Source organism: Ursus arctos, unplaced genomic scaffold, assembly GCF_023065955.2.
Source record: "Ursus arctos isolate Adak ecotype North America unplaced genomic scaffold, UrsArc2.0 scaffold_25, whole genome shotgun sequence".
In the NCBI taxonomy this organism is placed as follows: domain Eukaryota; kingdom Metazoa; phylum Chordata; class Mammalia; order Carnivora; family Ursidae; genus Ursus; species Ursus arctos.
The window spans coordinates 9,085,007-9,105,187 of NW_026622930.1; the positions used below are offsets into that span (position 1 = coordinate 9,085,007).

At 52.8% G+C, this 20,181-nt stretch overlaps 1 protein-coding gene across 7 annotated transcripts in view; it reads left to right on the forward strand.

Moving 5' to 3' along the window:
• SYNE3 (spectrin repeat containing nuclear envelope family member 3) overlaps positions 1-13,911 on the forward strand; it is a 94,042-nt gene extending 80,131 nt beyond the window's left edge. For 3 of the 7 annotated variants that reach the window (XM_048219856.2, XM_057318382.1, XM_044389946.3), the window contains one exon: positions 5,375-13,911. In XM_048219856.2, the coding sequence (XP_048075813.1) occupies positions 5,375-5,587 (213 nt within the window). In that variant the 3' untranslated portion in view covers positions 5,588-13,911. The remainder of the gene's footprint in view (positions 1-5,374) is intronic. The other 4 variants (XM_044389944.3, XM_048219855.2, XM_044389945.3 and 1 more) reach the window with 2 other exon arrangements.
• The last annotated feature ends 6,270 nt before the right edge of the window (positions 13,912-20,181 follow it).

The window sequence follows — 20,181 nt, forward strand, 5'->3', positions numbered from 1 at the left end:
GACTGGGGTCTTCATAGCCGCAGGTGTTGTCTTATCCGTGGCCGGCAGAGGTCGGGCACAGTGCTGGAGAGTCTGCAGGACAGGCAGGCTCTCCATGGCTAAAAAACGTGCTTATTCGGGCTCTGTGTAAAATCACTGGGTGTGTGACAATTCGAGTTCGGTGCTGGCTGCTGGCTTTTGTGAAGCCCGCTGCGAAGATGTAAGCAGCCCGCAAGCCATCCTGGGCTCACTTGTGTGGGCGCGTAAGCACAGATGTCTGGATCCCACCCTGCGTGTTTGATACACTGAGGCTGAGACGGCCCAAGAATCTGCATTTGCAGCGGGTTCCCAAGTGATGCTGATGCTGCTGGTCTGGGACCGCACTTTGAGAACCACGCGCTGTGCCCTGGGTCTGGATCTAGGATCCACCGTTCACATGGGTGCCTGTTGCCGAGTCCCTCAGCCACAGTTTTCCAGGGCACAGAACGAGGGTGCCCTGAGCTAAGGGTAGGCGGAGTTCTTGTAACAGCCCGCACACAGAAGGGTCTTAATTGCCATGTAAATGAGGCCCCTGAAGGCTTCTGTGGACACTGGCCCTGCTTAGCTTTCTGAGACCAAAGCGAGCCGGGACACTCCTGGGGCCGGGGGATTCCTCCCTTTCATTTGGTTCTTGTATCGGTTTTTTTTTTTTTGCCGGTCGGTGTGTGCGCATGCGTGCACCTTTGCACAAACACACGCACGCACACACACTCACACAGGCCTGACAGGCAGAAAATAGACTCTGTCTTCGGGCCTTGTCATCTTGCCAACTTAAAAACATTTCGTATGTGATTTTTTGTCCAAAAGGAAGAAAAAAAACCTGCCCGAAGCTAATTATTTATGAGCAGTTGGTTCTCCACACTTGTTTTTTTTCTCTCCGTGCACCGAGTCATCGAAAGCTCCAACGACGTCAATGGCTTCAGCCGCTTGTTTGTATAAACACAATAATTAAGATTTATTAAGTTTGCAGCTGCCTACACACTTGCCGGCTCAGTGCCCCCGGATCCGCGTGCCTGCGGCATTCAGACACATGGAATGTAACTGCTTTTTAAATTGCAACTGGGCCGGGCGTCGACCGAATTTCTGCACCGGCCCGGGGAAGTGGTGTATAGTCCTTCTTGAGACAGACTTTTCGTTGAAGAACAGATTTGCAAGGGCGTCTGGTTTGCCTGGGTCAACCCCGGTTCTGGGTCCGTCCCAGGTTTGCGGGAGTGGAGAGCAGACGCCTCCTGGGCACGTCGTGGCCTCTGGGGGTGGAACCCCAGGTGGTGAATGACCTACAGTCGCATTTTATTGACTTGATCATATATCATTGGTCTTAACACTCGTGATTTTTCACATTTTCACATTTCTGGAATTTGGGCAACTTACTACTATCTACTCCTTTCAGCGAGGATTTGGGCTTGCTTCCCTCCACCGCCCAGGGTGCTCTCCACCTGAGATTCCTCTAAATGGAAAATCTTTGCTTGCAGGTGGTGTTCTGTTCTGTTTTCCTCCGGCCCACACTGATTGTGTAAACTCACACACCCCGTCTCCGGGAGCTCCGGCCTATGGTTCACATTCGCAGGGAAGAGGAATTCCTCTCGCTTCACCCAGTGCCAAGATAATACCTCATATTTCCTGGCTTCCCCTCTCTGGGAGGTGGGATTACTCGTTTCCCCTCGGTTGTGTCCTTTCTGAGTGGTCTGTAGAATAATGACCCATCTCACAGTCGGCATCCTAGATCAGATGAAATACTCAGATACCAAATCTATGGGAGCCTCCGTGAGTTCTCCGTGTGAGATGATAACTTCCTCTCGTGAGAACTATGATTTTTAAAAAATCTCTACTGTGTGCTGCTAGGCACTACGCTGGACACTCACGTGCCTGCCCTTTGCCGCTCACAACCCCCTTCTCCTTTTTAGTGGAAGGAGCATGGCCTCTTGGCCCCTTCTCCATACGTGACAACGGGCCCCACTGGGATGGGACAGAGGAGATGTCCCTTGGCTTTGTCCCCCTGTGATTCACTGTGCAACTTTGGGGGCTAAATTTGGCTCTTCCTTGGTCAAAGGGTTGGGCTTGGCTGGGATCCTGCAGTCCCTGACCTTGAAAAGGAGAGAGCCTGGGACAGGCCTCCACCCATGTGCTGTGTTATCCCAGGCCCCTGTCTGTCTGTCCGTCCACTGAACCCAGAAGCGACTGGCTACCGCCAATGTAGGAAAGAGTCTATGCTAACTCTTCAGACATCAAGTTTTTGGAACTTGTCTTTGACTTCAGAAATCCAGACAAGTTCATCTCTATGTGCTGTTTCCTCACTGTCCCGTCACCCAGCCCACCTGCCTTCTGCCCCCCACTCCTCGGAAATTCACCCCAGCGAGGTTACAATAGCTCCTGCTTCACGAAGCCCAGCGAGCTTGTCTCTGGCCTCACGAACCTGGCCTCAAGGCAGTCTGGGCTGGTGACCACGCTCCCCACCCACAGCCGCTCGGCCGGCTCTTCTCATGCTCAGTCATAGGAGCCTCTGCATTTGTTTTATTTTTTCCAGTTAACACAATCAGTGCAGATAAAACTCGGTGTGGATGAAATGCCATTACTTAATGCAGAGTCCATATTCAAAGTTTTAAAGCTGTCTTGGTAGCCTTTTAAAAAATTAAGAGACATTTTTGGGGGAGCAGTTTTAGGGTTATAGAAAAACCGAGCAGATCATACAGAGGGGTCCAGCTAGCCCCTCTCCTCCACCCCTTTCCCACCTTTCCCTTATTATTAACACCTTGCATTGGTACAGTCTATCGGTTACAATCGGTGAACCGGTATCGACACATCGCTATTAACTGAAGTGCGTAGTCTGCACCCGGGTTCGCTGTTTGTGATGTGTATTCTGTGGGTTTTGACAAATGTGTAATAGCACATACCCACCATCCTCGTGCCATGCGGAGCAGCTCCACTGCCCTAAAAATCCCCGACTGTCACCTGCTCAGCCCTCCCCCACCCAGCCCCTGCCATCCATGGATTGTTCTACTGACTCCATAGTTTTGTCTTTTCCAGAACATCCTAGAGTTGGAATCAGACAGTATGGAGCCTTCTCAGATTGGTTTCTTTCACCTGATAATACACATTTAAGGTTCCCGCCTGGTTTTTTGGTTGCTTGGTAGCTCATTTCTTTTTGTCACAGAGTCAAATTCTGTCATATTAAAGACCCACTTCTGGTCTTTTTTGTAGACCTCTTTCCTCCATGCGGGATCCAGTCCAGGGTCACTCACTGCATCCGGTTGGTACACCTCTTTGGTTTCCTCTAGGCTTGAGCTAGTCTTCCGTTTTTCTTGAACTTGACCTTGAGTCTAGGTCAGAGGTTTTATAGGATGTTCCTCAAGGCACATTTCCCAGGTATTTTCCTTGCGATTGCAATCGGACTGTGCATTTCTGGCTGTAACATCGCAGAAGGAAAGCTGTGTTCTTAGTGCATCTTACTGGGAGCTATGGCCCCAACATTGCTGATACTAACTCTGACCATGTGATTAAGGGGGTGCCTGCCAGGTTTCTCCCCTATATGGTGATATCCTTTCTTTTGTAATTAATAAGTCATCCGTGGGGCTGCTTAGAGACACTGAAAGTATAGTGCATCTTTCTTCAGTGGTTGTATCTGCGGGGTTTTCTAGGCAGACCCTTCTGCTGCCGTGGGTTTGTTCCCTGACTCTGGGCCTCCCACTCTCTCGGGTCCATCTCTCCAGTCCAGATCTCCCTTCTGGCTTCAGTCCCAAAGGCCCAACCACCTGCTGGATATCTACTTGGGAGTCCCACAGACCCTTGGACTCAGCATGTCCAGAGCTAGCCTCATTGTATTCCCTGCACCCAACCAAACCCCGGTTCATCATAATCATCACATTATCATCACCATCATCACTATCACTGCCATCACCACCTTATCATCACCATCATCACTATCACTGCCATCACCACCTTATCATCACCATCATCACCACGCTATCACCATCACCACCATTATCATCTCCACCATCATCACCACCACCATCATCTTCATCATCATCCTCACCATCATCACCATATCATCACCACCACCATCATCATCATGCCATCACCATCATTACCACCACCATCATCACCATACCATCACCACCACCATCATCATGCCATCACCATCATTACCCTCACCATCACCACCACCATCATCATCATGCCATCACCATCATTACCACCACCATCATCATCATGCCATCACCATCATTACCACCACCATCATCACCATACCATCACCACCACCATCATCACCACCACCATCATTACCGTCACCATCACCATCACTTGACTGTAGCTTTTGGCGTCCTGGAGGGTGACCCTTTGGTTCTTCAGGGAGCCTACAGATATATTCTACAGTAATAGTCCTACTAATAAAACCTTATCTACTTTTAAATTGGTATATAAATATACTTTGAGTCCTCTCCACAACCTGGCAAAGGGGGTAGGTGTTTTATCCCCATCTTGCAGAGAAGGAAATGGCTCAGGGAGGTCATTGACTCTCCCAAGGTCACATAGATACTGTGTGACCCAATCTACACTGGAACCTAGTCAGCCGGGTTCCTAAGACATAGGCCTCTGCCCTGCACCATGCTGTCTTTTGGCCACGGGGCCTCGACTTCCCTGAGTAGCCCGCTCTTGGGCCTGCACTCTTTGGCAGTGAGGACATCCCATGAGGCCACAGCCCAACCAGTCCCTCTAGACTCTGGCCCATTTCATGGATGGTGCAGCAAGGAAGTTCATTAGGCATCTGGACCTGGGTGCCTGGCCTTCAGGTGGTATCGGTGGTGTTGGTGGTGACGGTGGTGATGAAGAGGGTGGAGGAGGAGGAGGAGAAAGTGATGCTGAAGAGCGTGATAATGAACATGGCGGCGATGCCCGTGATTGGGGTGGTGATCCTATTATCGATGCGTACTAATCATGACAGCAGCTTTGAGTGCCTGCTGTGAGCCAGGCTCCGTCTCATTAATCCTTGCGACAACTTGGTCAGGTAGGTACCATTTTTACCCCCATTTATAGATGAGAAATTTGAACCTTAGACAAGTTGAGTGACCCTCTCACGATTTACAACCAGGGCTCTCCGACACCAGGCAACGATTTCCGTCATAGCCGGCAAAGGCTGCGGCTTTGTATTTTCTTCTACCTTTCACACCTTGAATGGTTGGAGAAAACGAGAGATCTTTGCTTCTGGCAAAATTGCCATTAGCCCCACTTCACAGTCGGGTACACTGAGATCCCTAACAGTCAGAGAGTCAGCCCAGAGCCACTGCATGTCCGGCATCCCCCTCGCCTTCCCCTCCAGCTCAGGCCCCCGAGTGCACTCACACCTGCCTTTGTCCTGCAGACGGCGCGGTGGCCAGGGCCGTGGCGAGGACTCTGCTCCCTCTTCCGGAAGGCGTGCCGCGTGGCGCTCCCGCTGCAGCTGCTGCTCCTGCTCTTGCTGCTGCTGCTCTTCCTGCTCCCGGTCGGGGAGGAGCACCGCGGCTGCGCCGTGGCCAACACCTTCGCCCGCTCCTTCAGGCTCATGCTCCGCTACAGCGGCCCGCCGCCCACCTAACCCGCCAGGGACGCAGGTGACGTTCTTCTCGAGCCGCCGCCGGCCCCCGAGCTGCCGCGGAGGCTGCAGAGGGAGGCGGGGCTGCCTCGGTATACATACCGTATTAACTGACGGTCCCCAAAGAAACCCACTTTTTATACGGTGTTGTCTTAGTCTATTTATACGAGAGGGGAACTATGTGTGACTAGGGAATGATGGACAGAGTTTTTATATCCTCTCTATGTAGATGCTCCGTCTGTTCTGTTTCATCTGTGACGTCTCTGTGGGGGAGGGGGACTTCCTAGCAGTTTGCGTGTCCAGTGGGAATAGGTGGCATTTTTGCCTTGGTCTGTAGTCCACCCCCCGCTGGAAAGCAGGAGCAAATAACATGTCACTTATGGCCACCACTTGCCCAGAAGCCAAGCCCCAAGCCCACATATCAGTGAGAAGGCCCCTGAGCAGAGCAACCCAGGCCCTCACTCGGCGCCCAGGTACTCCAGCTTTAGGCGCAGTGAGGACAAAGGACAGCCGGTTAGATGCCGTGGGTTGGAAGCAGAGATGATGATTATCGAAGGCGGGCCTGGTGACAGCAGTGACAAGTGACAAGTGATGGAGTGATATCAAGTAAGGAAAAGAAGAGCTCGAATGAGCAGACCCAGCAGTAAAACAGCACACAATGGGGGCTCCGTGGGCGGGGGCGGGAGCACTACCCACCCCCACCCCCCCCAGCCTCAGATAGCACAGAGCCATGGTGGAGGTCCCTGGCCAAGAGGCCGATCCGCAAGCACGCTGAGCTGGGGCTCCACGTGTTCTGTGCAAGGAGAAGGGAAGGAGAGAACCTTCGTCGCTGGGGTCTTCATGCAGAATGACGAATGCACTGTGTGCAGCACCCCCGGGGAAGATGTGTCCCTTCTGTTGCTCTCTGGCTGTTATTTCACGGATCTACAAGTTGAGCCGAAGGGCCAGAAGGGGAGCCGTCAGCACTCCAGGCACCAGGGATCGAGGGTCCAGGACAGAGATCAGAGAAGGACCTTGGAGCTGAGTCTGTCTGCGGGGCTCTGCTGCTTCCTTCCCCGACAAGGGACTTCAGAGAGAGGCGGGTCTTCTGGGCCCAGAGTGTCCCACACTTGTCCTCACAAGGGGCCATGGTCCAGGCCACCCCAAACCCCAAACGAGGCTCCCTCTGGGCAGGACTAGGCTGTTAATCTCCCTGCACCCCCTGGGGAGGAGCCAGGGAACACTGTGGTGGGCCCTGAAGCCAGAAACATGTCCCTTCCTCCCCAGAGAATTCTGGATGGCTCCTAAGTGCATTATAACTGGATCGTGTTTTTCCTAAATCAACACTAAGTGTCCTTCTGGAAAATGCCTAGTGCCCATTCTTTGCAAACTGATTTTGTCTGTTCTCCTCTAGTAGGAGACCAAGAGGGGTCCTGCAGGCCTTCAGGATTGCAACTGACCACGACCCCAAGCCCCGCCCCACAGCGCTCCTGCACACACGGCCCCTCCCCTCTCCGGCGGCCCGGGCAGAACCCAGGCCTCCCTGAACATTCACAGGCAGGAAAATGGCACTGCTCAGAAGAGGTCTTGGTTTGCACTTGAAAAGCACACTGTTCTCCCGGTATCAGGAAACCGAGCCCAAGACCATTCGCCGCGGACCACCGCCGTGGAAAATCAGGGCTGAGCAAGCCAAGGCCTTGGGCGCAGGTGGCCGAGCCCGGGTGCCCACTGGGCCGTGTGGGTCCGGCACTGGAAGGTCAGACTGCGGAGGCTGTGCCTTTGAGCAGCCTCCATTCCCACTCTCCCACAGTCGCGGGCGGGGAGGCTGAGGCCCGGAACGGGGAGCAACTTAGCTATGGCTACACAGCGAGAGGCGGGAAGGCCCCCCCGCCCGCCCCAGGCTCACTGTAGTGTGCCCCCCATGTCAGCAGCTCCACGGAGGAGCAGCGAGGGCGGCTGTGTCCCCTGTGGCCCACATCTGGGAGGGGCACCTGCAGTGTGCAGGTTGGCCAGGGGGAGGATGGGGGGGAGGAACCTGCATATTTTTTTAACTTTGATAAGGAGGCCATAGAGCCTGCTTGTTGGCATAACTTTTTTTTAAAAGAGAATTGATATTTTCATTACTTTCCTATAAATACAGTTGTGAAATAACAGCTCCCTTGCTAGGGCTTTTCAAGTGTAATCTCTTCTGCTTCAAGTGGATGCGGACAGTTACGATTTTTATGACTTTCCAGCTTCCTGAACAACAACCGCAAAGAGCTCTCAAGCGCCATTTGAGAACGGTGCCCCCGTGGGACCGGTGTGTGTTTATTTTTCCTCTTGTCCCCAGAGTGAGAGTCCTGGAAAGAAATGGGAATATCACTGCTCCTCTGTGTGTGTGTGTGTCTGTGAGAGAGAGAAAGAGAGAAGAAAAGAGGGAGAGAAGAAAGAAGAGGGGAGGAAAAGAAGGAGGAGGGGGGAGTATGGGAGGGGGAAGCAGAGGGAGAGGGGAGGAGGGGGTAGTATAGAGGGGGCAGGAGGAAGAGGAGGGGACAAGGGGAGAGCAAAGGAAGAGAAGGGGGAGTATGGGAGGGGGAAGGAGAGGGGAGGAGGGGGAAGTATGGAAGGGGCAAGAGGAGGGGAGAAGGAGGAGGGCAAAGGAGGAGGAGGTGGGGGGAAGGGAGGAGGGGGAAGAGGAAAACAGTACGATCAAAGGTGCTGGTCCCCTCCTCATTTGTCCCCCATCCCCCCATTCCTCTTAGTCTGGCCTCCGTGGGGAAAGGCCCATGCAGGACCCGAGGGGGAGGGTGGGATGTGCGGGTGCTGGAGGCAGAGGAGACTTGGGAGGAGCTCCACATGGGAGCAGAGGGGACAAGGGCATCCAAAACAGAGTGCCTTCCATACGGCGCTTGCCGGTGCCGGCCCCTTGGTGGCGCCTGAGGAGCCATACTTCATTTAATCCCTGCAACAACTCTCAGCGAGTGGCATTAACTTTACCTCCATTCTCGAGCCAGGAAAGCTGAGACTTAAACACACAGAGACGCTTGCCTGTGCAGAGGTGGGGTTCAGACCCTGGTCTGCCCCGTGCCAAGCCCACACTGGCAGGAGAGGAGAGGGCTTCGGGCTGGCTCTGCCAGGGGGAGGGTGGATTTCAGCGAGCGAGCACTCCCACATCGGCTTCCCTGCTGGTCTCGCCCTGGACTCTGTGCAGGGTCACCCCCCCCACCCCAGAGCAGGGGGGGGGGCGACACAGTCCCCAGGGTCCTCTACAAACACCTTCACACCAGTTACTTCCTACGGCACAGGGAAGCAGGGCTTTCTGCCCATCCGGGGCCTGAGCAGCTCTCGGTCCTCCTGTGCGGTCCCAGGAGTGGCTGATGCGTGCGTAAGCCCAGTGCCCAGCACAGGATGGGGGACTTCAGCCGTGGTTGTTGAATGGCATGAAAAACCCCAGATGTGAGTGTGTTTGACACCTCAACTTCCCTCCAGGATACAGAGGAAGCAGTTCCCGGTGGATGGGACTCACTCCCATCTCTCACCACCTCTCACCTCTTTGCTCCGGGCTCTTTGCGCTCACGTCTTCACAGCCGTGGATGTGCAAGCCCTCAAATGCTACATGTTTGTTGTCGTTTCTATTCCTGGCACAATTATTCATCTGCAGTCGTGGGTCGTGGTAGAAATTCGTGGTTGGAAATACCAAGTGGGAAGCCCACTTTTCCCCGCTGGAGGTTTTCTGGGTTGGAAGTATACAATCTAGCGATCAATTTGGCCAAGAATTAAGATAAGCTCTTGCCCCTCCCCACTTCTCCTCCGCTGTTAGTTCCCAGAGCAGGGACACCAAGGGACCCTTGAGAGAGGCTGTGCCTGGGGCGGAGGGAGGGGAGGGGTCCAGGCTGTTCCGTGAATCCTGAGGAGGGGCTCTCGTGCTGGTGGTGGCACAGTGACGTCCAGTAAGCCTCTTGTATCCCTGGCCCAGCCGGACTGTGCCCTAATTCCCTCTCTCATGGGAATTCAGCTACTCCAGTGGGCCTCCCCCCACCCCACTCCTCTCAGCCAGTCTGTCACCCATCCAGGCCAGCAGCACAGGAGAGGTGTTGAGGCCATGAGCTGGGAGCTCAGCACAGGCCCAGCACTAAATACACCAAAGTACACTTCTGTTACTGTATGCAGGGCAGACATTGATAGTAGATTACCGAGCTCTTCCTCTCCCGCTCTCCAGCTCAAATGGATCTCAGTCTTTTGCAAAACCACTCCAGCAGCTGCTGCCAATCAAGCCATCTGTCATTCGAGAAAAACCTCTTTGACCTCCCTGCACCTGATACCCATCTTTTTAAAAATTTTTTTTAGTTTTAAAATTAGGATGTACCCAATCAAAAATCACTTTTCTTAGTTTAGTACATAGGTGATACAAGCTAAGCCCAGAAAGCAGATAATGGGATGGATTACCAGATAGAACTTTCAAGGGAAGCAAAATGAAGTAGGAAATGCTAAATTACCTGTGTTTTCAGGCGGTCAGAGGTGGAAGGGCTTTTATAGACTGTCTTGTTCCAACTTGTGCCCATGTTGCAGGGGAGCAAACTGAGGTCCCAGCAGCTCCTGTTCACCCAGTGACCCAGGGAGTTAGGTCCAGAGCCGGGGACAGGGCTCACCGCATCAGGTGACAGAGTGACAGTGCTCGGTGCTGGCCAGGGTGCAGATGGAGCTCTTGCTGTTAACAACTGGGCGACCTTGGGTGAGCGCCCTGTCACCGTCCCTGCAACCATAGAAGGGAAGTTAGGCCCGGAATCCCCTGTGCTGCTTGAGATGTTAGATAGTCTCAGAAGATGGGGGTAGAAAATCCCCAGATTCAGCCTGGAGTCGCAGAATCCCTCCTCCCACCAGCTTTGTCTTAAACGACCAGGGACTTTGCTCTTCCCTCATCCGGAGAAATCTAGCCAGGTAGCTGTTGGCATCCTTTGACAGCTCAGGGATGTCAGGGCCAAGGATTCTGTAGCTCTCTTTCCCTTTCCTCACGGTTACTTCATGGCCCTAGGTGCTTGCCCTACCTCCAATTTTTCATCTGGCTTCCAGGTAGGCAGAGGGAGGATAAGCAAGCTGAACCTGCCCTCCTCCCCAGAAGCTCCACCCAGAGACTTCTGCTGTCCTCTCATTGGCCAGACTGTGTCACATGGTTCGTCTACGTCTGCGAGGAACCCAGGAACACGCCCCCCAACGGAGCCGGCATCTCTTATCTTAGCAAGACAGAGGGTTGAGTAGATTCAGGTGGCACGTAGGTGGCTCTGCCTCCGACCGCCGGACCTCTGTGTCTTGTTCTCACGCTCCATCAGCAGAGCTCCCTGGGCCCGTTGGGTCCTTACCCTCCCCAAGGTGTTGCAGGCATTTCTTCCCCACTCGGGGTGCTTCGAGGCCCATCTTTTCGTAAGACTTGGGGACAGGCAGATGTATCCTGTGGCCCTGCTTGCCCAGGCTGTGCAGAGGCAGCCCCTCCCCGTCCCCACCCTGTCACCCAGGGCTAAGCTTTTGAACACTTTTGTGTTAGAAAGGAGCCCAGGAAATTCATATTTGCCTTCATTTCTTCTGAACGCGAATTACTCCTGGGCGCAAATGCCAGAAAGAGGCGCTCTCCGAGCTTTTCTAGGCCAGCCCCTCACTTTCAGAAGGGAAAGCAGGGGGACATAGCGAGCTCCTGGGAGCCTCCGGCAGAGGGCCCGAGTCAAAGGACTGACACCAGCCATCAGTTCTCCCTCGGTTTCCAATGCCCAGAGAAATGCCTTCTGTCAAGGTGAGAAGAAGGAACTTGTTTTTAAAAGGGAATTAAGGGGCGCCTGGGTGGCACAGCGGTTAAGCGTCTGCCTTCGGCTCAGGGCGTGATCTCGGCATTATGGGATCGAGCCCCACATCAGGCTCCTCTGCTGTGAGCCTGCTTCTTCCTCTCCCACTCCCCCTGCTTGTGTTCCCTCTCTCGCTGGCTGTCTCTATCTCTGTCAAATAAATAAATTAAAAGGGAATTAAAGGGGCACCTGGGTGGCTCAGTCCATTGAGCATCTGCCTTTGGCTCAGGTCATGATCTCAGGGTCCTGGGATCCAGTCCCACCTCAGGCTCCCGCTCAGCAGGGAGTCTGCTTCTCCCTCTGCCTCGATCCTCTTCCCTGCTTGTGCACGTGTGCTCGCTCACTCTCTCTCAAATAAATAAAATCTTTAAAAATAAAAAATAAATAAAAGGGAATTAAAAAAACAAAACTCGCAGCCTAAAAACAGATCTTCTGACAGAGCACCCAGAGCCTTAGAGAACAGTCAGCTAATTCAGCGTCCCCCACCCACCCCGTGCCTGCCTACTGGTTGTCATGGTAACATACCCGTGCTCACCGATGGGTACCCAACCACCTTGTCCGGATGGGACAGTGATTATACGGAGAGATCTGTTTCCCCAAAGGGTCCAGGCTTCCTTTCAGGGATGCAGACTCCTAAGATCAGCAATCAGGCCCCCCTCGGCCTGCGGCCCCCCTTCCTGTTCTGATGAGAAGAAAAGGGAAGAAACTGCCACTGAGGGCCTACAAGATGGCCCTGACTCCTTCAAAAACCCTGTGTTACGGGTAATGATCCTGTGGAAAGCAGAGCTCAGGAAGCAGATTGCCTAAAAGTAACCACAGAGTCCGTGGGTGGTCTGTTTGGGACTTGAACCCGGGGATGATGGGCTCCAGACCTGTCCACGGAACTTCAGCCCCAGCTGCCTTTCTGTTCTTGGTGGCCATGGGCTGCTGCCACTTTGGCAGCCGGTTACCTAGTGGAGGGTGACGCTTGGAGCAGGGGCCTTTGCCCCAGGCCCACTCCCTCCAGGAAATTCTTCACCTCCCACTGGCATCGGGGATGGTCAACACCACGATGAGTGCCAGAGGCTGGGGACAGGTGCTTGTGTCGCCTGGAGGAACGGAGACAGGCGGCCTCTCACAGGGCAGGTGGCAGACAGAGTGGGCTTTGTGACGTCACTGCCCAGAAAGCTGCTCTGATTTCTTCTATTAGAGAAAAAAAGAGGCGTTTTCTCTCTAGGGGCAGAGGCCATGCATGGTCTAGAAGTTTTATTGGCAAGGAAGAAGTGGACAGAGGAAGGGGTGTGGGTGTGTGTGTGTGTGTGTGTGTGTGTGAATGTGGTGTGTACACTATATACATATCCGCCCAGAGGTGGATGGGACAGCCTGGTTCCCAGCCCCGAGCTTCTGGAAAACAGACACATGATGGTCTCTGGCAACCTCAGGATGACCGTGCTGGACCCAGGACGTTTCCCCAGATAACAGCATTTTATACTTCTTCTGGGTGCCGCTGTTTGTCTCCTGTCACTCTCCACACAAAGGGGAATGTCAGTTGACCCCTGAGATTCTCTGCCATCTAGAAATTTCCTTAAGCTGGTCTGGAGGTGATGCTCTTTCTCTTAGGACAGCTTGTGAAAGAAGACTTAGCTGGAGGGGTCCTAGGTGCACCCACGTCTCTTGCTCTGTGTGTCTGTCTGTGTCTCTGTGTTTTAGAAGCCGCTGGTGTTCGTAAGGTGCCAGCGGCAGGAGAAATGGCAAGTTTCCAGTACCAGCTTTGGAGGACTGAATGCTTTCCCCTCCATTTCAAGTCCAAGAGACCAACCCTCTTGTTCCCAAGCCTGTGAGCCTGATGGATTCATTAGTGTGTCTTGTCTCCTCTCCCAAGGAAGGGTCCAGGCCTCTGCAGAGCCCCACCTGGAGGCCTCCGCCACATCCCTGCAATCTCTCTACCCTCAGCCAAGTCCTCGGGGGCAAAACTGTTCCATCTTTGCAACCTGACATTGACCGGCTGTTTATATCGCTGGCCTGGTCTGGTTAATGCAGTGTGGACCAGGCGACTGGCCTGGTGGAATGGGTGTGTGTGTGTGTGTGTGTGTGTGTGTGTGTGTGCCAAGTAAGTGGGTTTTGGCGTCAAAAGCCAACTAACTTCACTGTTTAAAATGTTGTTATGTAAACAGTATTCATGGGGACCATATCCACTCTCATCATATTATTTGTGACTGTAAAACATGCATTTGCAATAAATTAAGCTTTCTGGGAAGGCAAGCAGTATCAGAGCCAAGTGAGTGTCCTGGAACATGTGTGCTTTATCTCGGTTCACATCAAGTCCACAACCAGCCTAGAGCCTTCCCTGCTCAGGAGGGAGGGACGCGGGGGCTCTTCTAGTCTCTTCTCAGGACTATGTTTCAAAGTCCCATTGACGTTCTCAGCCCCTTTCTGTTGTTCAAGCTGGAAGGAGCTGCGTTCTCAAAGACTGGCTTCATGTTTTTGTTGTTGCTTTTTGTGTTTAAAAATGTATCTGCTTTATGTTTGGAAATAAAAATCTCTATTTTGGTCTATGAAGCACTGTGTGGTTTGGAAAATCTCTTTCTGAAGTCGAGGGGTTTTGTCTGAAGAGGTTACAAGGAGGAAGAGGGTAGGTGGCGAGGGCTGACTGATCTTCAAACTCTGGCTTCGGGGCAGAGGCAGGCCTGGTTTATGCAGAGGTTGACCTCAGGGCAATAGCGGCTCTCAGCTCCGCAGGAATGTCAGGGGCACCTGGGAAGCATCCTCACAACATTGCCCACATCTCCCCAGAGCTCGTGGGCTGCAATCGGGAGGGGGTGGTGGTGGCCAAGTGGATTTTGAAAATTCCAAATGCACTGAGTGGAGAGATGGCCCAAAACAGAGGCAGGCACCAGGCAAATAACAAAAGGCCCTCCCAGCACTTTGCTCCCACCCCTTGGATCCAAGCCCCATGTTGATGGTTTGTTTAACAAACAGTGATCAGGTCTGGGGATCTGGTTTCTGAACCCACAGGGCACTGGGGGCTGTCCCCAGAGAGGGCGCAGATAAGGAGAAGCGGGGATACCATTCGAGGAGAGGTCTAGGAACCCATCGGTGAAACCCAGACCCACCGCCAGTTAATGAGGCCTCCCAGCAATGGCTCTGCCTTGCCAAGAAAAGGGGAATTTGTGTCCAGAATCTTCTGTTTATGAAGTATACCCTTCAGTTTGGAACACTTTCCATGAGAAGGCTTTAAATAGAAAGGCTTTGCCTCTTGCGTTATTTACCACCCCCTCCCAACTCCAAATTTTAAAAATCTGCTGTTAACTTCAAAAATGCTTCTAAAACTTTCCCTGGTCTGTTATCTGAAGAAACCCTCATCACTTATTGAGAGGAGAGAAGGACCTCTCTGGTGAGAAAAATGTGTCTGTGATCCCTCACTCCTTCAGTGGCTGGTAAAAGGTTGAGACCAGGCTTTAGACTCTATGTCAGTCTAAGTGGTATCCAGCATTGTGAGAAGCACCTAGAATCTTCTAGATGCAGGAACCCGTTCCATGGCACGTGCCCTGGAGCTCAACACCATTCCGATCGCTCTCTGAGTCTCTGACTTAGATGGGAGAGGCTGCTCTGTTAGAAGGGGGTCCTTGGGGGGCGCCTGGGTGGCTCAGTCGTTAAGCATCTGCCTTTGGCTCAGGGTATGATCCCAGGGGCCTGGGATCGAGCCCCGCATCGGGCTCCCTGCTCTGCTGGGAGCCTGCTTCTTCCTCTCCCACTCCCCCTGCTTGTGTTCCCTCTCTCGCTGCCTATCTCTCCCTCTGTCAAATAAATAAATAAAATCTTAAAAAAAAAAAATAAAAAAGGAGGGGGTCCTTGGTTTCCACAGACCGGCCTTCACAGCAAGGGAACCAGTGAAGTCCCCAGTGCCCCAGCTGATAGTGGCTGGTGCCGAAGGACCAGAACGAGTTTCTACTGTCGGACTATAGCAAGAGTAGTGTTTGTTCGCTGCAAGGAATGTACTGAAAGAAGTGAGTCCACCAGGGACCCTGGGCCCCACTGGCTAATGTCTTAGAGAAGTGTCCAGGGTCCACGAAGAGACCCTTGTGAATCTTGGGGCCTGGGGTAAGGGGGCTCCTCGACTTCTATTTAGCTGTCCCCCAAACAAAACATATGCGGTGAAGAAAGATGGAACTCCGTCCCCTGGGGTACTCTGCCCTTTAGGCGTATGTAGGTCCTGCTGTTGGCCTGTGTAGCGGATTCTGAAAAGCCGAAATCTGGAGCAGGTGAGAGTACGCCATGCATCGTCGATAGTGACCGTGGGGTGTACACGTTTGTCTCTACAACACAGGCATCAAACCCTGGGTCAGGCACTTCGGTGGTAAAACATCTCAGCGGGAAAACCAGAGTTTCTAAAACTTTACAGAGCTCTCCTAATCCTGACTGGGTGATTAAGTCTTCTTTTTTTTTTTTTAAGATTTTATTTATTTATTTGACAGAGACAGCAACAGAGGGAACACAAGCAGGGGGAGTGGGAGAGGGAGAAGCAGGCTTCCTGCTGAGCAGGGAGCCCGATGCAGGGCTCGATCCCAGGTCCCTGGGATCATGACCTGAGCCAAGGGCAGACGCTTAACGGCTAAGCCACCCAGGTGCCCCTAAGTCATTTTTTTTAAGAGACAGCAAGAAAGAGAGAGAAAGAGGAGGGGAAAGGGCAACAGGAGAGGCAGAGAGAGAATCTTTTTTTTTTTTTAAATTGTGTTTCACTTATTGTAAACTTTTTTTTTTTTTTTTAAGATTTTATTTATTTATTTGACAGAGATAGAGACAGCCAGCGAGAGGGGGAACACAAGCAGGGGGAGTGGGAGAGGAAGAAGCAGGCTCCCAGCAGAGGAGCCTGATGTGGGGCTCGATCCCAGAACGCCGGGATCACGCCCTGAGCCGAAGGCAGACGCTTAACCACTGTGCCGCCCAGGCGCCCCCGCAGAGAGAGAATCTTAAGCAGACTTCATGCCCAGCAAGGAGCCCAATGCGGGGCTTGACTTCACAACCCCGAGATCATGCCCTGAGCTGAAACCAAGAGTCAGACACTGAACCAACTGAGTCACCCAGGCGCCCCAAGTCATTTTTACGACTGTGTGATTTTTTTTTTCCCTCCATAACCAGCCCTGCTATGGAAGTAATTACCTTCCCTCTGTTTTCATCTGTGGCTTCCCAGCCCCCGTGACACGTCGAATTGGAGAGATTCATCATCTTTCGTGGAAACCCCTGGGTGAGCACGTTATTCAGCTACTTGGCCTGGGCCCTTCCTGTCACCATCTCACCAGCCCTGGCTCCTACCGCTCCTGCGGTGACCTTTCTCCACCCTGCTTCCTTCGATTAGGTGCGAGGGGAGCGACCCCAGCCTGCTTGGGGCTCCCGTGGCGGGGATTCCGGACGGCGGGAGTGTTTTGGCGTGCCTCCTGCTTGGCCACCGCTTCCAGCTCCTGCTGGGTCTTCACCGGGACCTTCTGCTGCCAGTTTCTAACAGGAGGCCTCCGCTACCAATGGACATCAAGGGAAATTGCTCCAAATTGTCCTGCGACCGTTTCTCTCACATGCGAGGGTGGGTTTCCCGTCCTTGAGCATGTGCAAATAATTGAGGCCCTTTTGCTTTGGAATAAGGTGACGGGATGACAAAAAGAGAAGTTAAAAAAAAAAAAAAAAAAGCTAAATGCAATTTGGTATCCTGGATCGCATCCTGGAACAGTAAAGGGATGTTATCGAAAAACTCAATGCAACACAAATGAAGTCTCTAGTTTCCTTAATAACATGGCACTGGTGCGAATTTCATGGTTTTGACAAGTGTCCCACAGTTATATAAGATGTCAGCATCAGAGGAACTGGGGGAATGGTACCTGGGAACTGTGTGCTATTTTTGCATCTTTTCTAAAATGATTCCAAATTAAAAAAAAAAATTAATATAGATTTTTTGGGCCTTGGGAAAATCGTGAGGGTGATCTCTCACCCTTAAATTGCTCCCTTAAAAATGGGGTCGGATCTGTTCTAGAAGGAGGTGTGGAGTCAGCCTGATCTATGTGTGGCTCCCAGTAACCACATCGGCAAGGTACTGACCTTGGGGAAGTTCTTCAGTGTTCTGGAATGATACTCACCACAAAGGGATGTGGTTGGGAGGTCAACGAGACAGGACATGCAAGGGGCTTGCACAGCACTTGGCACAGAGTAAACACAGAGCGATTGGGAGCTATTCACTCAGCTCCTTCCCAGCCGCCTCCTCGGTCATGCTGGACAGGTTCTGAAAGACACGTCTTATTTTAGCCATCTGAACTTGGAGTTCGTAGGACACTTGGGTTGATCCCAAAGGACTGCCCTGCAGCTGCTGCGAGGGGCCTGGGGTGTCCCCTCGGCACTTACAGGGTCCTGGGGATCCTTGTTGCAGATGGGGATTCCAGAATCAGCCAGGGTTCCGTTGCAGACAATGGAATCCACTCTAAGTCGTTTAAGGAGAAAAAGATAAATCACGGGGTATTAGGTGGCTCACAAAAGTGTTGGGAGGACCGAAGGAGCTCGTCGAGTCTGAGATTCCAGGAGTAACTCCAGCTCTAGGACCACTCTGCGAAAAGCTGCCAGACCAGGAAGCCGCTGCGGCTGGTGCCCGAGGAGTCTCTCCTTGTCCCCAGTGCCACCCACAGCAGCACACAGGTGCCCCACATCAGGCTGTCCCGTGTCCCTCCCTTCCATACTGCACGCCCGTGCAGGAGAATCTGGGCGGGCAAAACCTAGCCCACGTCCGGAACTCGGCAGCAAAGAAGTCGGGAAATGTCACTTTAGCTTTACCCTGTCTGCATTAGAGGAGGGCATCTTGCAAGGGGTTTAGTGGGTGATGAGGGAGCACCGCATAGTCCACACATTTGGTTACATAATATCCATGCACACCCCTATTTCTGTATCTCAACTTCCAAATGAAAACAATCGGTCCCCTCTCTGGGGAATGCACCTCCCTCTCACGTAAAAACAGGTGCACACTTAGCAACGTGTCTCCCTCGTCAGTACACCCGCTTCCCTGCTGTCAGTTTCCTTTGAGTTCATTCACCGCCTTCACTTGATGTCCTGAAGTCTGAAAACTAAATGTTAAGGTTACCCACCCAGTGCCCGCCACCATTTCTATGTTGTCCGTGAACAGGCACTGGGGTGGCCGGGGAAGGAGGCTGTGTGATTGCCCATCCGACTCTCAGGGGCCTCCTCTATATAGACGGGTTTGGGGGAGCTGAGCGCCCACACTACCCTTGCATACGAGATCCACTCCCAAAGGTCTACCCACAAACCTCTTCTCTAAACCTCCTTGCGATCAATCCCCAACTTGAACTTTTCAAGCCCTTGACCATCCTTAAGTCAAGAATATTTAAGTCAAGAATATTATTGAGCTCCTACTGTATGTCAGCGATAGATAAAATGGTGAACAAAACACAAATCCAGGCTCCTGCCTTCACGGAGCTTACTTTCTAGTGCTGGCCACTGCCCACCATCCATGGAGATCGGAACCCCCAGTCACTTGTCCTAGGAAAAATGGATTGCCAATGGAGAGCTCAAAGTTGGCCACTGGAGGGACTTCCCTTCCCTGCTGTTTTTCATTGCCAGCCTTCAGCAAGACTCTCCTTCTGGCTGGTTCCGTCGTATCATCCAAGGCCATGTGGAAACTAGGCTCAAAGTCTTTACTCCTAGGACAACTGGCCGTGGGGACTTCCAGGTGAGGCTATAGGGCGGGCTGTGCAGCAGGTGTGGGTGCCCTGGGATGTGAATCTGCTAGGCATGGAGCTCGCAGGGTGACCAAATGAGACAATGGGCAAAGACTTCAGGCCTGGGCACTCAACCAGAACTGGACATGACACTGGGATCAGGCAGTGTGAGGTTCCCATGCATGGGAAGACTGGACAAGCAGACGGTGAGGTCCTCTCGGCCGGCATGGCTCCTGACCACTGGAGCACTGCCCACACCACAGACTTCCATCCATCCACTCCTCGGGGCACCGCTGGGAGACCCTTCTCTGCCAACAGGCTGTGATTGAGCTTCTTACACATGGGACGCTGACATGCCCTCCCCCTGTCCCAGCCCACCCCCCTCAGGCTAATTTGTGACCATCGGTTTGCACTTTCTCTTCCAATAGCAGCTCTTTGATTCCTGCTCTCTTCTCTCGTCCCCTGGCTTTGACCCTCTTGCCTTTGGTCCAGTTTCTGGTTCCATAAATCCAGATCTGTTTTGATGTTTACATCCTCCAGGAACTGGGCTGGCCAGCAGCCCAAATCCAGCTGCCACCCATTTTTGTATCGCCCAAGAAGATAACCATGATTTTTTAAATTTTTAAATGGTTCTATGTTTCAATGGTCACATATCGAGTGGTTATAGAAGTACCTACATAACATCTTCAGTTTTGCCTCTTAACCTGTCAAGCCCTGAAATATTTCCTGTTTGGCCGTAGAGAGAAGCATTTGTCAACCCCTGCTCAAGGATGCTGCTTAACGCAATGCCCCGCCCCACCCAGACACTGTGTGTATCTAAGCTGTTCACCTCTGGATCCCAGCCAGATCCTTCTGGAAGACCAGCTCCCTGTCGGCTGGCCCTGACCCCCCTGAAGAAAGGGAGAAAGCCCGTTGGACTGGGCGTCAGGAGAAATTGCTTCCAGCCCCAGCAATGGCCACCAACTCCCTCTGTGTCTCCAGGTAACTCAAGTGCCCGCTCTGCTTCCCCACGTCCCTCGCTGTCAAGTGGAGGGTTGAATGTGAATTGCTCTGGAGAATTCCCACAGTGGCGTCGATCCTCTCTAAACTATCCTGCACGTAACCACGAGGAACATGCAGA